Source organism: Plutella xylostella, chromosome Z, assembly GCF_932276165.1.
Source record: "Plutella xylostella chromosome Z, ilPluXylo3.1, whole genome shotgun sequence".
NCBI lineage: Eukaryota > Metazoa > Arthropoda > Insecta > Lepidoptera > Plutellidae > Plutella > Plutella xylostella.
Window position 1 is genome coordinate 9,299,884 of NC_064012.1, and position 18,060 is coordinate 9,317,943.

The following is an 18,060-nucleotide window of genomic DNA, read 5'->3' on the forward strand; positions in this document are numbered from 1 at the left end:
ACCTGCCATGTGGTCAGTTTCCTGTGTACCTGGTAAGTAGGTGGGTAACCTGGCCCGTTTTCCTCATTGGCGGTATAAAAGAATCATCCCATTGAGACGGTTTATTTAAGTGCGGCGTGGGTGGTGCGCTGTTGCCAAAAATAATCGACGTGGGACTCCGAATGCACCGCTAACAGAAAAAGCTGCTGCGCTTAATGCTGCGTTAGGTACTTGTAACTATGCATTGTGTCAATGATTTGGTAGACAAAGTGTACCTGTCTGCGCAACCCTAAGGTCGCTAAGGTGGTTTTATAAATCTCTGATGACTGATTTTTGAGGTTGATAATATTATAATAATTACAATACTAGCTACTGCCTATGTACTTATCTTTAGGTAATACCTCAATCACGACCCACCACGTCCCCACTGCTGGGGCACGAGTCTCCTTCCAATGAAGGAAGGGTTTTAGGCCTAGTGCGGGTTGGTGGACTCCAACACAAACAAGCTTGTGCTGAGAGAGTTGTCGGGCAAGTGGGCAACCCGACTGTCAGATGTTTTCAAGCGGCCCGAAGGCCTTTGACTAGGCTTAACGACCAGGGTTATACTTGTAAAGTTTAATTACGAGTGTCTTGAATATTCAATACAAAATCCACATACCTATTGAGTTACTTACCTACTTATTTTGAATTAAATTTTATGAGATGCAGTTGTAGGCTCAAGCGGTCAAGCGTAACCAACTGTAACGGTGAAGGAAAACGTTAAGATAACAAATTAAAAGTACTTATAGACCTACCTACAGACTATGTAGGTATGAATCTGTACCTATAATAGCCACTTGCTTTATTATACCTAGTACCTACCTATAGCATTTGTAGTCCAATGTGATCTTTTATCTAGATTCTAGGTAAGTAGGTACCTATGCATAGAGCATCAACAAGCACTCACGACGTACGCCGTACTCTCGGCTATGGCCGATAAAGCGATTTTAAAGCCATAGTAAATTCGTAGTACATTGCTGCATAGCAAACTGATGTATCTTTTCGCAACGCAATGTTTACAATCACTTTGAAACGCTGAGCCTGCTAACTGGAATAAGTTAAGTATTTACCTACCATAGGTAGTTTAGTTATTTTAACTATGTCAATTAAACTGGGCAGGCGCAGGTAATGATAACATAGTAGATAAGTACCTACTGAATGTGTAGTGACGTACCTACAACCGGATGACGTGTCATTACTGTAGCTATTGTGACACGTACGGAAGGTTTTGAATTTGATTCCGGCCGGACTTTATGAGTCAAATAGTTGGAAAACAGTTCCGTTGCTATTAAATTGGGGACTAACTTAATACTGCTGTATGTGTGGTGGTGTCCTGGTGGGTGCAACAATGCACGTCCGTAGTGTCCATACTCAACCTCTCTCAATATATTTTCATCATCAGCCCGTAGGATCGTCCACTGTTGGACATAGGCCTCTCCCCTGGAGCATCATAACACTCAGTCCTCTGTCTTAATTCCTCATCCAGCCACTACCGTGTAACTATGATTTAAAGTACCTAGCTCGACAGGCTATGGAAGGAGCTATGCTCGGGATCGAGTGTCTGCGAAGGACCATCAATCAGAAATAAAGCAAATTATAGTAGTAAGAGAAATCTAGTAACCGACATTTAAAATTTTGAAGCTGAAGTGGACCGATGGTTGGTGGGGTAAACGAGTTCCCGAGTGGAGACCACGTACACGCAAGTAAAGCGTGGTGGTGAATTTTTACAGCTTAACAAATTAGTCATAAAGATGGAAGGAGCTACGCATAAAAACGTGGACAAGTACAATCCAATAATAATAATATTATTTGCACACCGAAAAGAAAAACACATTACAAATCAAACTTAATTTAACAAAATGTACAAATTGCCTTATCGTTAAGAGCGATCTCTTCCACAACCTTTGGATGGACGGAGAGAAGACGTTGGATAGGGCATTCTGGTTTATACAAATGTGGACCCAGATTTATAAAATGTGAAATTGTACCAGTCATACTGAGCGAGTAAGTATAACAACAAATAGTACAAATAGTCTTTACATTATTATACAATAAAATAATGATTGAAAGTATAAGTACCTAACAGCGATTTGGGAATAAAATTGATCCCATAAAGAAAGTAGTCCCAGTATGACAGGTACGACGACAACGGTAGGTGACTTGAGTAAAAACCCTAAGCTCTGCACGACGCTCGGCCTCCACGCTAAAGCTGGGTTGGATCACACGTTGCTCTTCTGAAGTGTCGTGATACTTAAGTGAACGTATGGTAAAAACATAAGTAAGTACGCTGAAATTATGATTGTATGATTTGTATGGAATATTTTTTACAGAAGCTAGTATTGTGAACGTGCCAGCTTTACTTAACAGACCACCAGGTCCATGAGTCTGGTATCTGAGCAGCGCCGACGCCGCCGCTGCCGCCGCCAGGGCGTCTGCCCTCGAGTCTAGACCCACTGGCGCACCAGTGAGCCGCTGATGTCTAGCAGACTCGGCCGCTGTCTCACATAAAGTATAATCTGTGCTAGTCACAAATCGGGTCGCGACCGCAGCGCACGCGCGTTACGTTTCTCTCGGCACAGACATCGGCGCAGGCGCAGACTCCCAGACATAACAAGTTTTGCAACATTGACAAAATAAGGTACCCGTCCACCCACCTTACGTATAAGTAACCTGCCTACCATTTGCAAATTTTATTCATACTTTCTGCATAAAGCTTGGCGATTTATTTTTTAAAATGTTTTTAATAATTAATGGTAACTTACCTATCTCAACAATAGCGAATGCTAACTATTTTTGCGATAAGATTTAACCACGGCCGATACGGAGAGATCTTATAAGTTTCTCGTGTGTTGCTATCTGTGGATTGTGAAGCTGAAATGGATTTATCAGATCGGGAATGATATATTGTTGAGATGTTACTGGATCGACCGTGATATCTCAGTCCAGGCGTGACAGCATCAAATTCTAATACATAACCAGATACTATAATAATGAATAGGTAATTTGTGGAACAAGGTAAAAAACCTTTACGCTTGATGACAAGGTTGCAAAGAGTGTTTAAACTCACAGAGATGAAGGCTATCCAGCTTTGATAAAGTACCTACCGAGTACATTCTATTAAGCACGGTTTACGTAGGTAAGTATGTAGGCTCTAGATAGTTAAAAAAACTTGACTACTTATAAGTAATTGTTTATCGTTCACCGGCAGTTAGTAAGTTGGTACTAATACCACTTACTTACATTACTACCACTACCATCCAATAATATATTTGGTATCCGTGTTAGTATTTAGGTAAAACAAAGGTAAGTTTATCGAAACTTTCTCGGTCAAAGCAGGAAGTATGTAAACTTTTAAGGCAGGAGCAACGAAAGTGTTCCAATGCGGTGACAAAAAATTGAATTGCAAAGTCAATTACAAACAGGAAATATTTTATGCATGACTACAAAGAGCAATTTAAAATTTAACGACTCCATGTAGCGAGGACTCTTTCGTATCTTAAATTTCGGGCCATCTTTAGCTTATTTTTTTTTACATTAAGTAACATCAGGTGGGACGCCCTCCGGCTTGATGGGGTGACGACTTGCGAAAGGTGGCTGGTTATGATTGGATGCGGAAAGCTAAAGATCGCATCCAGTAGCGTGCTTTGGGAGAGGCCTACGTCCAGCAGTGAACTGCTATAGGCTAATGATGATGATGATGATGATGATGATGAAGTAACATCAGTAAGGACTTGTCCATAGACACATAAATCTCTTCGGGAAATCACGATCAGGGAAAAAGAGTGGGACGGTCTTTTACCGACTATCTTAAACAGGGTGGCCAATGGTACAGTCACGTGACTCCGTCAACAGAGGCTAGTCGAGATCCACTGGCATGGATCGAGGTAGTTTTCGTGAAAATTCATGAATATTACCAGAATTGGGCCCCTGATCTGCGGTCAGGGTATAGCCTCGGTACTTAGTAAATATAGGACCTACCGTTAAATGTATGATTATGGCTGTATATCTGTAATAATATTTAGTGTGGTAATTGTTCTGCCAAGTTAGGCAGTTCTAAACAGGACAACAACTTTTTTGCCTCGGTAAACCCAAGACTTCAGAGTCTTATAATATTTTCCTCCTAATATATAACGTTACTAAACCTGCACTTAATTCATTGTTTGAATATATTGAAATAAGGCTTTAGCGATCCTATTCATGCATCGTATCGTATGTGTAGGTACTTATCTAATCAACATACCCCTCACCTATAGAATAAGATAATAACTTACCAACAAAAGAAACATAGTCAAAATAACATTATAGTTTTGGGCAGTGCGATATTGCAAATTTCAACGACGACCGTAATTTTGGGATAACTCGGCGTAAATGGGTAAATCGAGCATATAAGTAAAAATGATATGATGAAAAAAATATTTTTTTATATCAAGTCAGAGAACCCGGATCTCAACTTAACGATGAATACATAAAACCAAGATATAAAAATTGTTTAACCGCTTTCAGAAGGAAAATTATAGCCATCTATATTGTTATAAACAGTACTCAAGTACTAATTTATACTAAATCAGTCTGAAGTTATGCTCATTGATCATACCTTTTCGCCGTGAGTTTATTTTTTGCTTATATTATTATGCAAGCAGGGTTTGCGGGGAAATAGGGATTTAAGGCACGCAAGTACTGTACTAGTGTACCTAATCAACTAATCAAACCACATATAATAACACACACACACACGCACTCACGCCTTGTACTAATGTACTCCCTTGCGGGGTAGGCAGAGGTGCATTGCTGCACCCACTTTTCGACAGAGTGTTATGTTAGTCCCAATGTAATAGGGGGCGGGCCTATTGCCATTTTACGGCATTCCAAGACCCGAGAACAAATATCTGTGTTTAAACAAATATCTGCCCCAGCCGGGAATCGAACCCGGGACAATCGGCTCAGTAGTCAGGGTCACTAACCACTACGCCATTCGGTCGTCCATATAATAACGTAGCTTCCATGTTAAAAATAAATTTTGTAGATACAGATTTATTATACCTTGGTATCCAGAATTATACCTAACCCTAATGGACACATAAAAGAAAGATACAATCATCTCACGACCAACCTGCGGGTGCTAACGACAATGGGAATATCACCAATATTTGGACATTTTAATTAATAAGGATTCGTAATGAAGAAATCCGCAGGAGAACTAAAGTTACCGACATAGCCAAAAGGATTAGCACGCTGAAGTGGCAATGGGCTGGCCACGTAGCCCGCAGAGCCGACGACCGCTGGAGTAGAAAGGTTCTGGAGTGGAGACCCCGTGTCGGCAAACGGCGTGTCGGTCGCCCCCCAACCCGTTGGTCTGATGATCTGCGGAAGGTAGCGGGAAGCCGCTGGATGCAGATGGCGGGTGACCGTTTGGGGTGGCGATCGTTAGGAGAGGCCTATGTCCAACAGTGGACTACAGAAGGCTGAGAGAGAGAGAGAGAGAGAATTAATAAGGTAATAAAGATAACAATAAGTATGTACACTTGTCCAAAATTAATAATGCACATGCAGATCTTCACACCCGAATCATTAAATCGTAAGAGCCTTAAAAATCACTTGCATTATGCACCTTGTTCGAAAGAAATACATAGGAGTCAATATCATTTATGTCACATAATCGAAAACAACCGATCTGTCAAAGATTTCTATGCGCATTATCAATTTTGGAGCACTGTAAGTACCGTTAAATTAGGGGATGCAAAGTAAAGTATGTATCGTGATAATAACTTTCTTAGGTCTTTAGCATAGAACAACCAACGCCTAAAAGGAGGCTTCAAATTATTAGTTCATAAGAAATCTTTTTGTTAAGACAATAAACAATTTTTGATTTTTGGATTTGAAATTTTTGATTTTGAGAACAACACGGACTCGGGCGTGTCTTTAGTAATCGGCGTGAGCATAAAGTATCTGTGGTTAGCATCTAGACGCAATAGAATATGCCTACAGATCTAAAGACAGGCTGTAGTACAGCTTTCTCTAAGATCGAATAAACTATACTGACTTATGTATACCTACCGATAGCACTCAATTTTATGTTTATTTCCATTTCTAGGTTTTCAAACAGATTGACGTTTCTAAAGTTTCTCATTTTTTATACCGCCAGAATGGTTTTCTTATCAAGCATGGATTCCTATATATCTATGAAGAAGAAAATAAGCCATATACAATGATCGAAGCATATACACAGAACAGTCGGACATTACAAAAGTAATAAATTGATGCCATAAAACATTTTGGCAAATTCAAGCAAGGTGACATCATAACGTTATCGGAGCATTTTCACCCTCCGGGAAATGTCGATAGAACCTCTGATTCCTCCCGTTGCCTGTAGAGGGCTCATTTATGATTCCCTCCGTTCATTGATAGATGTCTCTCAGTTAGCTCGTTGTACATCGCGGTATGGTTTGGTTATTCAGACAAGCTAAGTAACATGTTGTTTATAAGGCATCAAAGCTTTGCTTAGAAAGGCATACTCATACTGCGTATTATTCTGCTTTTATTGCTTGCGTATTTTTGTAGGGACTGAACGTAAGGTTTCCTTACGCCAGTCCTAAGATGATAATAATGTTTAGGTACAATCGAATTTATAGATTAAGGTGGAATTTCACCAAACGCTAAACGTACTTATTTAGTAGCCTGTCAAACGTCTGTCAGTTAGTACAAAATGTATTTAAAATTTGATTTAAATACAATTTTAAATACGTTTAGCGATTGGTAAAAGTGACCCTTAATCCATGATACGAGTATGATAGACAGAGGAAGGTTGAGTTCGAGCGTGACATTAAGTTAAGTTTGTAGTACCATATCCAACCAAATCCGGGTGGCTCAAGAGAATTCATAGCTAAGCTAAGTTATACAAGCAAACAAACTAAACACACAGGCAGAAGCTATACCACTTTTCTACAGTCCTATGTTCAGCCAAAAGACATTCATTGGGCACAACCGGCGCATCACAACCAAGATCCGAAGACAAAATTATCTAAGTAGGTACTTACTTATATTAAACCGGGATCGAATCCAGGACCCATTGCCGCTACTCCGGGCAATCGACAAACCACAACCAAGATCAGAGCATAAAATATCTTATAAAACCGGGATCGAACCCAGGACCCATTGCCGCTACTTATTATAACTGAAGTAAGCATTAGGTAACTACTTAACAACCTGTGTCTTTATAGGATAAATCTCGGGAAAACTCAATGTCACTAGAGATTAATACTTCACTAGATTCGTGGACCGTTTTTGCTGTCTTAGTGCCAATTTCTCCATAGTCGGTATAACAGGCATAACCAGGGAGTAGTGGTTGACTTTTGACACATCTGTCATGAATTTTATATGGGGATGACCTTTAATTTATAAATCAATCCCTGTCGGTTAGATAACCGACTATGGAGAAATTGGCACTTATTCCAACAAGCTTTCTAACATTAGTCAGATCAGATACAAAGGATTAGCGAATGCGTACATTCACTAGCGCCCTTATTGCGGCCATCTCCAACCCGGCTATTTGTGTCGCCGCCCCGCCCCGCACCATCTTGCACCGCCGTATTCCTCACACCCAACCTGATCATCATTTGTAAGCTTATATCAGTATTTACAATACATAGGTATTTCATTAACAATATCCGCTAAGTTAAGGACCTAGATGCAAACGTGCAAACCTGGGAAAACCTAGTTAGTTAACTGTAAGTAAACTAAACTTAACATTAATTAGTTACCATAATTATAAATTAATTATTCTAGAGAATCTAGAGCGTCAAAACTTTTGTACAATTTCTGGGAAGGCACTGACTACTGACATAGGTACAGGTACTCCTAGTTTAGGAGTCAGGGCGTCACCATTTTAGCTAATTTTTATTGCAAAATAAAATTATGTTTGTTTTATGCTTATGTTAATGAACGGAGTACACAAACTGCTTTATTTCCATTTTACATCTGAATTCGCATTTGTATTAATTTTGTATAATAGTATCGGTTGCGTCGACGCGTCGACGCTAATAATTAGGTACTTACTTATTACGTCCTATAGTTACTGAAAATTGCTCAAATCGGCTACGTTGAACTGAAAACGTGAACTTCAGACTTACAAGATTGCATCCTGTAGTAGTGAGATTAGGGGTTGTTGGTTCTACCTTTTTTGGCATAAGATTTTTTTGCCTAATCTCGTATTGCATAGTAACGTTTGATCAAAGTCTCGTTACGCCGAAAATCGTATGGCATAAATCTCGTTTAGTAAAAAGTTATTTCGCATAACATTGTTTAGCCTAATAATGGTATGGCCAAATCTTGAATAGCCTAATAATGCTATGGCATAGGTTTATAAAAAGTAATAATATTCGTTTGGCTTACATAGCGCAAACTGGTGCCTTGTATTGTTTCCGCTGTTTGGAAAACGCTCCGCTCCGCTTCGCTGCGCTCCGCTTTGGTTTTGATGAACATGTGCACCTAACACGCTCCTCCTCGCTTTGCTCGTCGTCGCACCTATTTTTAGGTTTCGATCTCATGGGGTTTGTAATAATTATATTGGTCGTTAACTTTCGATTTTTTGATCATACAATATCGTGATTTTCGGGATGTAGGAGAAAAATACCACAATTTGTACATTTACTACATACTTAATATATTATTTATTAAGATAACATTAGGAGAAACAAGATTATACATAGGTATAGACGAACATAAATTTGAGCAAACGAAACTTAGGTGTTTAAAGATTGTGCCTAAAGAGTTTTAGACGAAACGAGCCTTATGCCACATAAGTCTTGGCAAAGTGATGGTTCGGCCAAAAAAGTTTAGACCATACGAGTTATGCGAAATGAGTTTTGGTCAATAAAGATTATGCCAGATGAGCGGAACCCGAGATTAGGCTCACCATGGGTGGTACCATGCACACAGCATCAGCCTGTTTTATAGGGTACTTTCTATCGTATAAGTTGATTTGTTTAATGAAATATGTACCTACTTAAGTACAGTATGTCATGTGTATGGATATAATTATCTAATGTATTGTGTATACCTATGTGTATAAGTATCTCAGTACATATATTGTATTTATGTTACATGAAAAAAAATATTTATAGCAGCTGACCATAACCGGGTTTCAAAATAGCATTACGATCGATTTGGAAATTCTTATCTGACCAGAATATAGTGCCCTGGTCACCCATCCTTTACTGGTCGCCTGCCAATGGTTCCAACTATGCGGCGCGGTTAAAAATAACGGCACATTTAAACTCTAGTCATTCAGTATAGTAAGGCGATGATAAGGGATCAAATCTAGCTGGTTTTGATGTTATCTCCTGTAGTGTTTTAGTTTATGTTTAAAATTAACTTATTTACCTACCTATTTTCTCTCTCTCTAAAATTATATTATGCCACGCTTTCTGAAGGCGCTAAGAATTACTATTGCCCCTGGTTCACCCTACCCTACTCTGAAATCATTGTCCCTACCTATTCATAATATTTTACTGAAATAATACTTTTAAGTTTAAATAACATCTAATATTAACACTATTCCTATGTTTGTTTTCAGAAGCTACAATGAAAAAAGAAGAAAAAACGACCCCGATATCCTATATAACAGGCAGTGCCACTTCCATGAACCATGATGGAAGGTAAAACTTGTTTGTGTTAAAACTTACATTCGGTATATTATGCTTAAATGTAAATAAGGAGCATCACTTTTACAGTTTTGTATAAAAGAAACAGTCACTGATGAGCACAAAAGGAGCGTCTCTGAGGTTTGGAAATGCCTTTAATCTTTGGAGTAAGGGTGAGGCCCCATTGGTGCGTTGCGTCGTCAAAAACATATACTTAATATATGTCATACATTTTTATGATAGCTGCGCCTGCGTCAGTTTCAGCCGACGCGACTACTACAACGCTTCACAGTTCACCAATGCGGCCTCACCATAAGCAGTATAAAATACAACCTGCGTGACGTCATGACGTGCCAAGATAGCCCGCTGAGTAGGATCGTTGACCATAAAATTGTGGCAGATCATTTCGCATTTAAATAAGCATGCAAATAAGCTTGACCTCTTCTGATGAGGAAAAGATACAAAAACTTTCGCAATAAAGCAATTTAATCGCCTGATTTAAGGAACCTTCAAAAAAAATTTTTTTTTCATCTTCTCGTCAGAGAAGTAAGTATAAGTAGGTACATAATAAAGTTGAATGTAAATAACTATTAGGTGCACATGTACAAGATGATTCACAAGACACGTGAGCAGGACCACAACATTTCTAGGTATAATCTACACTGGTATAATTATTGGTGTGATGAACTTTTTAGTATTGAAAAGCAATACTTAATACCTATAGAATTTATCTAAGCATGAACTAAACTATAGGCTATAGTTTAGTTCATGCTTGGATAAATTTACTCAATTGAGTACGTATTTATCTAAGTAGGTGTAATATTCTAGTTTTTTATCTAAAAGATTATAATACCAAGAGCAAGTTTTATTTTTTAAGAGATTACTTGCATACGTAGATAATATTATCTCTGATCTCTAGAATTTATGATAAATTGTAGGTTTTAATGTCTTGAATAAACTTATTTTTAGGTATCAATGGGAGATCGAACAAAACGGTTTGATGAGTAGAGTGCTTGACTATACCTAGTAAATAATAACAATAAAAAGTAATAACTTAGCTATAATCATAAAAATATGCTTCTTCACGCTCAACGCTATATGTGTTTTTTTATGAGTATTATGCTTAATACTTAAAAAAGGTTTATTCTTATGCAAAAATGGTCTCTTACGTAGACGGAACCGAAAAGCATTGTACCCCTAGACAGTCATCATGAGTTCATGACGTCAGTTCATGTCTGTTCAACAATCTATTATTTTAATCTATCTGAGGTATTTAAATCTTCGGCCAATACCTACCTTCGGACAATATTTTGTTATGTAATTTTATGTTTCATAATCGTGAAAGACCGATCCTTTCGTGACAAAGTCTGTTGATATTAATTAGGTAACAGTCTATAGATGAATGCAATGAGGCAATTAGCTTCTTCGTGGCGCCTATAGCTAAATGTAGGTAGGTCGATATTATAAATTTAAATCGACCACACATTATCAGACGAAGTACTTAACTCCTAGAAAAGTAGAGTTTCAATATAAGAGTTCGGATGTTACCCGTAATAATGTAACACATTCATAACCCGACTGCAGTCAGACAAAGACAAAAATAGGGTGTTGCAAAAAGGGTACACGTAGGTTTCGGCTTAGTATACTTACCCTTTTTGCAACACCCTGTATAAGTAGTTAGTTAATAAGCGGATTAGGATCGGATCACGCTCTATTTTCGTGAGCGTAATAAAAATGTTTATATAGCTGTAATAGGCGCAAATAGATAAGTGATAGAAGCCTTATGAAAATAGTTTAATTATAAGAAGGTGGAGATATAAAATTATATACATTCCCATGTGAAGTTAGAAACTACTCGACTCCATTTATTGATACCGGAATTCCCACGGGAAACCCGTTTAACCAAAACTGAAAAACAGATTTTATTCACAAATAGATAGTTATAGTTACTTACATAAATTCCTACTTATTATTAATTCTTGTTTGCAGTAACGTATCGCAATATGGAGTGTACCAGTCCAGTGACTACATACTGGGGCTGCAGCTGGAGAGCAAGACGGAAAGTGAGAAGAGGAAGGAAGAGGACGACACGCACCAAGTCAAACATCCTACCTCGTGAGTAGACCTACTACACCTGCAGATCGTTATTGGGGTGCACGAAATCCTACTTCATTATCCCACGTTTCTTAAACGTAACGTGCAGCGCCATTGAGTATGAATCGAGTGCGCATTGTTCTATGTGCGGCGCAAGCGGCAGTTAGCAACTGAGGCTTATTTAGAGAAAACTTATGTTCCTTTGGGCTTATCTGACTGCTGCTGCTGGTCAATCTTTTTACTACATTGTCAAACTATAGACTAGCTCTAGTGCTTGACCGGCACGCCGGGGTAGGAAACTATAAATTAGAAAACTAGTAAAATTGGTTGTAAACATGTTGTTGTACCTAACCATGCAACACCTCGCAAGAATCTTAAAGAATCTACTAAGTACCTATGCTTTATGAGGAAATATCTAAAACACTGTAAACAATAATAACACAACAGGAAGCCTTATCATACTGAGTCGCGAGCACAGGAGTCGATACTATGTTCGAATCTACATAAACATAATTATGGAAAAAACTAATTCCACTTTTGGAACTAACAAATTTGCCTTACATTCTGACAGTGATATTTGACGATACGCAACGTAAACGGAGGTTTCGAATCCTGTGCTCGCGGCTCTGATCTCTCATAATACCTCACAGGCAACCTCAACGTTCCAGTAGGAAACATAAGAGAAATGGTACAATTTGTAATCACCAGGTACGCGGAGACGATACTGCACATATTCCGGGGCAACATCGGCACTGGTCTGCTGGCCATGGGAGATGCCTTCAAGAACGGGGGCCTGGTGTTCGGATCCATCATGACGGTCTTCCTGGGCATCATCAGCGTGCACTCACAACACTTATTAGTAAGTTATTACACTCACATCATCATCAGCCATTCATCAACTGCTGGACATAGGCCTATCCCAAGAAGCGCCACAACACTCGGTCCTCGGCCAAGGCCGTCGGTCCAGCGATCAGGAGGGCGTCCCACGCTCCGTTTGCCTGTTTGTGGTCTCCACTTGTGAACTTATCTACCCCAAGGACACTCACGAGCAAGGAAAATGTCCCCGTTACATGGAACGGTTATGGAACGTCAATGGCAGGTGGAACTTTATTGCACGTATCGTGAGTGTAGATCAAAGGCAGCCTGTAGTGTATTAAATAATATGGAATCGGAAAATGTGGGTATCATTTTCACGTTGACTGAAAAATTCTGAAAAAGATTTAGTGGTACACTATACATGCATAGTTGCACAACGTAGCTTGCTCTATTCGTTGAAAACGGATATGTGGGTGGAATGAGTTGAAACCACGTTCACTCACTTCAATACTACACACTAGTTACGCAAAAAGACGTTTCGTACCGCTGCAGCGTCTAACCAACAAATCTGTCTCGTTGTAATAAACCATCATTATAATATCAGACAGAGCTAATTAAGTACCTAGTTTGTTTGTAAACCTAGTCTTGGCGATCACGTCTCCGCGCCTAGGTTCACACTAGCGTTGCCTAAATAGAACCTAACCTAACCAACGTTTCCAGTTAAACTGTTCCGACGAGATGTACCGTCAGACGAAGCGGGAGAAGCCCCCCAACTTCGCGGACACCGTGGGGCTGGTGTTCGCGACCGCCTCCCCCCGCCTCCGCCCCCTCGCGCTGCCCATGAAGATACTAGTGAACCTGTTCCTCTGCGCCACGCAGCTCGGCTTCTGCTGCATCTATATCGTGTTTATAGCTAACAATGTCAAGATGGTAAGTCAAAGTGAAGATACTGTACTATGTATGGTTGCCGTCGGCTTGGTGATTGTCAGGCTCATCGTTAAATCTCACTAATGCCATTATGTCAATAGCAATCATCATCATTAACGAGCCTACGACGCGATGCCAGTAATATATTATGTAGGTACATGCCAATGCTACGATGTATTTTTTAAGAATCATCTAGTTACCTCGACACCTGTGAAGCAAGTTATTGTATCTCAGCCCCACGTAACTTTAAATTTCAATGGATAGAAAGAAAAACATAACAAAGTACCTAGGTACTAACCCAAGTGTCCTATCGCACTTAAATTATAAGCAATGCATAGCCATGTCACGTTTCTTCAATAACGAAGGCGGTGACGGTAGATATTATTTCAAAAACGCTATTGTAGGTATCTATTGTATGCCCTATTCAAAGTCTGCTTCACTGATGGATAGTAATTAAAGCAATAATATTATCACTAGGTAGGTACCTAGACAAATATTGGACACTTACGAAAGACTAGGAACAATTGTAGGGTATGTACCTACATACAATACGTGAGTTATAAGTACTTTAACTGGGTGGAAAATGCAGGTTCCTGTATCTACAAAAGCAACTGGAATCTTCTATACTTACTCAATAGGCACCGTGCTATATCATCATCATTAGCCCGAATCTATCTGCTGCTGCACACAATTCTGTCCGAAGGAGTGTCACAACCACAACTCAGCACTCCTCGGCATATCCTATCAGAGATGACCTGTTCACCTTCAACTTCCAGATCTGCGACCAGTACTTCAATCTGGAGCTGTCAGTGCACATGATCTTTGTGGTGGTGCCCATCCTTCTGGTGTGCATGGTGCGGAACCTCAAGTACCTGACGCCGTTCTCCACTGTGGCCAACATCCTCATGTTCCTCGGAGTCAGCGTGGTGATCTACGAGGCGGCTCAGAACCTGCCTCCCGTCCACACCAGGGCGTACATTGCTGACTGGAGACAGCTGCCGCTTTATTTTGGAACGGCTATTTACGCGTTCGAAGGGATTGGTTTGGTTAGTTGGTTAAAGGTTTTTATGGGTTATGGTTTGCATGTTATTATTTAAATGTTCTTCATTTTAGTTATGGCTAGGGAAGGTTTGACCGTTTCGATGCTCTGCTTATGGTATGTATTGTATAGACAGGTTGTGGTTGTGTGACAATGGAAACCACAGGTGTAGAAGTAATATGATTCCAAATTCGGCTGATGAGTCGCTACTTGTGGTGAGTGTGCGTTTTTATAACGTCTTACACACCCAGTCGTTTTATAAAAGGATAGATAATCTCGATAATAAAACGGTCGGACAATTTTTTGCGCTAACGGAAGCATTCAATCAATTTAGGTGTCAATTCTATTAACACTAAAGCTAGCTATACTATGAAACGTTTCGCAAGATACAAAGTACCTAGTAGCACCATTGCCACTATAAGAACCAAAGTATTGAAATATTTTTTTTTTAGGTATCTATCGTTTAATTTTGATCACATCTGATACCTATTATTTACATAAGTAGGGGAGACCGGGGACAAAAGTAACAGCGGGTAGAAAGTAACAAAGACTCTGTGGACTTCCCCAATAGCCTTAACGTCCCAAGCGACCGCTGGTTGTCAGCATGCGATGCCCTCCGTGCTTGATATCATTTTCCGCGCCTGTGCCGCGGTGCAAGGTTGTTTTAGTGAGCATTTCGTGATTTTACCCACCAAAAGTAAGTTTTTTGGTGTTTATTCATTTAGTGTTTACATAGAATTAAGATGCCAAGAACCATATGACTATTTTTTCATTGATTCATTATAAGATGGCCTGTAGCATGTCATAAATTGTTTTCGAATAACACGTGCTGTTTTAAAGTTATGTCGCCTGATATTTAAAAAATAGGGATGGGTACAAAAGTAACAGCTCGCGGCAGGACAAAAGTAACGTGTTACTTTCGTAAGTTTGCCATGTCACATTGTAAATTTTTAATTTTTGTTGTTTTGATTAGATATTTGTGTCATAATATTGTATATTATGGCACAAATAAAACAACTTCTTATCAGTTAGTCAGTTTAAATGATGGATCTCATTTGCAGTTTATATTAAAAAGTTTTTTTTAGTTTTGTCAATAAGTCCTAAGATTTTTTTAGTTTTGATAGTTTTTTAAGAAGTTTTCTTAACCAAATAATTTCATTGATTTTTTTGTTCTTTCTTTTGAATCTTATTTATAACATTGGGCAGAATTTATGGGTTGTTACTTTCGACCCATGACTTGTTACTTTCGTCCTGACCATGGGGTCGAAAGTAACAATTTCCCTTTTTTTTTGAGGCTTTACAATTGATAAAATTCGAGTTGAATTAAGTAAAGTAATAATGGATATTTGTAGACTATATACGAAAGTTTTATGTGACTATATTTATTTTATCGTAAATGTTATTAATACCGAGAAATCAGACAGAAAATGCAAACTGTTACTTTTGTCCCCGGTCTCCCCTACCTAATATTCCTCAATATACCTAATAAATGTATCCGATGAATGCTCTTTGTCCAATGGTACCAGTCAGTTGTACCTGTCTCAATAAAATTTGTTACCTAGGTCGAAAAAAACAGGTGCTTAGACATTATCCTTCAACAAGCAGGCACATTAAATCCAACTTCAAAGCTACAGAATAGACTTGGTAACATTGACCAAAATTCCCCCCTTCATAACAGGTGCTCCCGCTAAAGAACGAGATGAGGAACCCTGAGGTGTTCCAAAAGCCGTTCGGGGTGCTCAACGTGGGCATGGTGATCGTGGGCTGCATCTTCATCACCGTGGGCTTCCTGGGGTACCTGCAGTGGGGCGACGACGTGGCCGGCAGCCTCACGCTCAACCTGGAGCCTGGACAAATGTAAGTGTCTTGCTCGAAAGTCCTTGCACAGAGAATATACGACGTCAATAATTTATATAGGTTGGTATCCCTGCTTTAAGAACTAACCTCGTGTATCCCTGACACCACATACCTAGGGACTTCATATAGATTCAGACATTTTTGTGCCATATTTCTACCCCACACCTTAAACTTACTTCTCTCCCCCCAGAGTAAGCAAGCTGGTGCAAGTGGCGATAGCCCTGGCGATGTTGCTGACCTACCCGCTGCAGTTCTACGTGCCGGTGGACATCACGTGGCCCTCGCTGATGAAGCGGTTCGGCGGGAGCAACCCCGTGGCCATGGAGCTGTTCTACAGGGTGCTGCTGGTGCTGCTCACTTGTAAGTTGTTCTAAGGTTCACTCGAGTAACACTGTGGGGACATAATCTAACACCCGGCCATCCTACCCAGCCGGGAATCGAACCCGGAACCTTGGGCATGGCAGACAGGATCCACCACTACACCATTCGACCGTCAATGTATGGAAGTAGATTAACTACACTACACACACGAGCATTGAAAAAGTTCCAGTGACATATGGAACGTCATGGCAGGTGGAACTTTTTCATTGCTCGTGAGTGTATGTCTAATTAAGCATGCACTGACGTCCTACATCAGCGCTCCATTCCATATACCCAATAACTACCTACTGAAGTTGCTGATTGTTACTGTGTGGTAGTAGATACTTACATAAACTTATCGTCCATACAAGAAAAGTGAAATTATATAAATTATTCACCACGTTAACCATGCCAATATTACCTATAATACGTATGGATATTCTCTTGCGCATGATTAGATAGTGTTTAGATGTTTTGTTATTACTACAATACCAACTGTCGGTTACAGTTTGCATTTCGAGCACGCTTGTTTATCTAGATGAGCTCTGAGATATACCGATCACATAGATACCTATTGATTATAATGATTAGATAAACATTACGATTTGTGAACACTTTCTCACTGTACCTACCAATAAATGCAATTCCATTTATTCCAGTTATCCTAGCGGAGTCGATACCGCAACTAGGCCTGTTCATCTCGCTGGTGGGCGCAGTCAGCAGCACAGCTCTGGCCCTCATCTTCCCTCCCATCATAGAGATGGTGATGGCGGCCCAGAAGCCTGGCCGCGTGACCTTCTACATGGTGGTCAAAGACCTGGTCATCATCACGCTAGGCATCTTCATATTCGTCACAGGAACCTTCGAGAGCATCACGTCGATCATTAAAGCATTCCAACAGTGAACGTTTTGAAGGATAATCTGGTTATTAGTTGCCGCTGCACGGGTTCGTTATCGATCGATCGATAAAGACGTTTATTACGCGTTTACTAGCAGCGCCGTATTTATAGCGAATCGCGATATAGTGACGTTTATCTTAGTCGTCAACGAACCCGTGCAGCTAGATCAGAATTATTGACTTATTTATTTTGTTTACAAGGTAGTAAGTAGGCTATCTCTGACTGTCGATCTCGGGGATGTACTATCAATCACTAGTGTTGTTATGTGCCTTAAATTAATTACTAAGATTTATTGATTGATATTATACTTAGGTATTGTAAGAATGTTGTATTAATAAGGGTGAATTCGTCCAACCATCACGTTACACGAGAATAACTATACCGGGATTAAAATTATACGCGAGTAAATATC

The 18,060-nt window shown here is 39.7% G+C and overlaps 1 protein-coding gene across 1 annotated transcript; it reads left to right on the forward strand.

The window, feature by feature from the left end:
• The first annotated feature begins 2,491 nt into the window (after positions 1-2,491).
• On the forward strand, positions 2,492-17,708 carry LOC105389673 (proton-coupled amino acid transporter-like protein CG1139). The gene is made up of 9 exons (XM_038121895.2): positions 2,492-2,656; positions 9,590-9,671; positions 11,646-11,771; positions 12,459-12,609; positions 13,287-13,496; positions 14,270-14,539; positions 16,211-16,389; positions 16,580-16,749; positions 17,409-17,708. The coding sequence occupies exons 2-9, from the start codon at positions 9,598-9,600 to the stop codon at positions 17,651-17,653; spliced, it is 1,425 nt and encodes a 474-aa protein (XP_037977823.1). The 5' UTR covers positions 2,492-2,656; positions 9,590-9,597; the 3' UTR covers positions 17,654-17,708.
• The last annotated feature ends 352 nt before the right edge of the window (positions 17,709-18,060 follow it).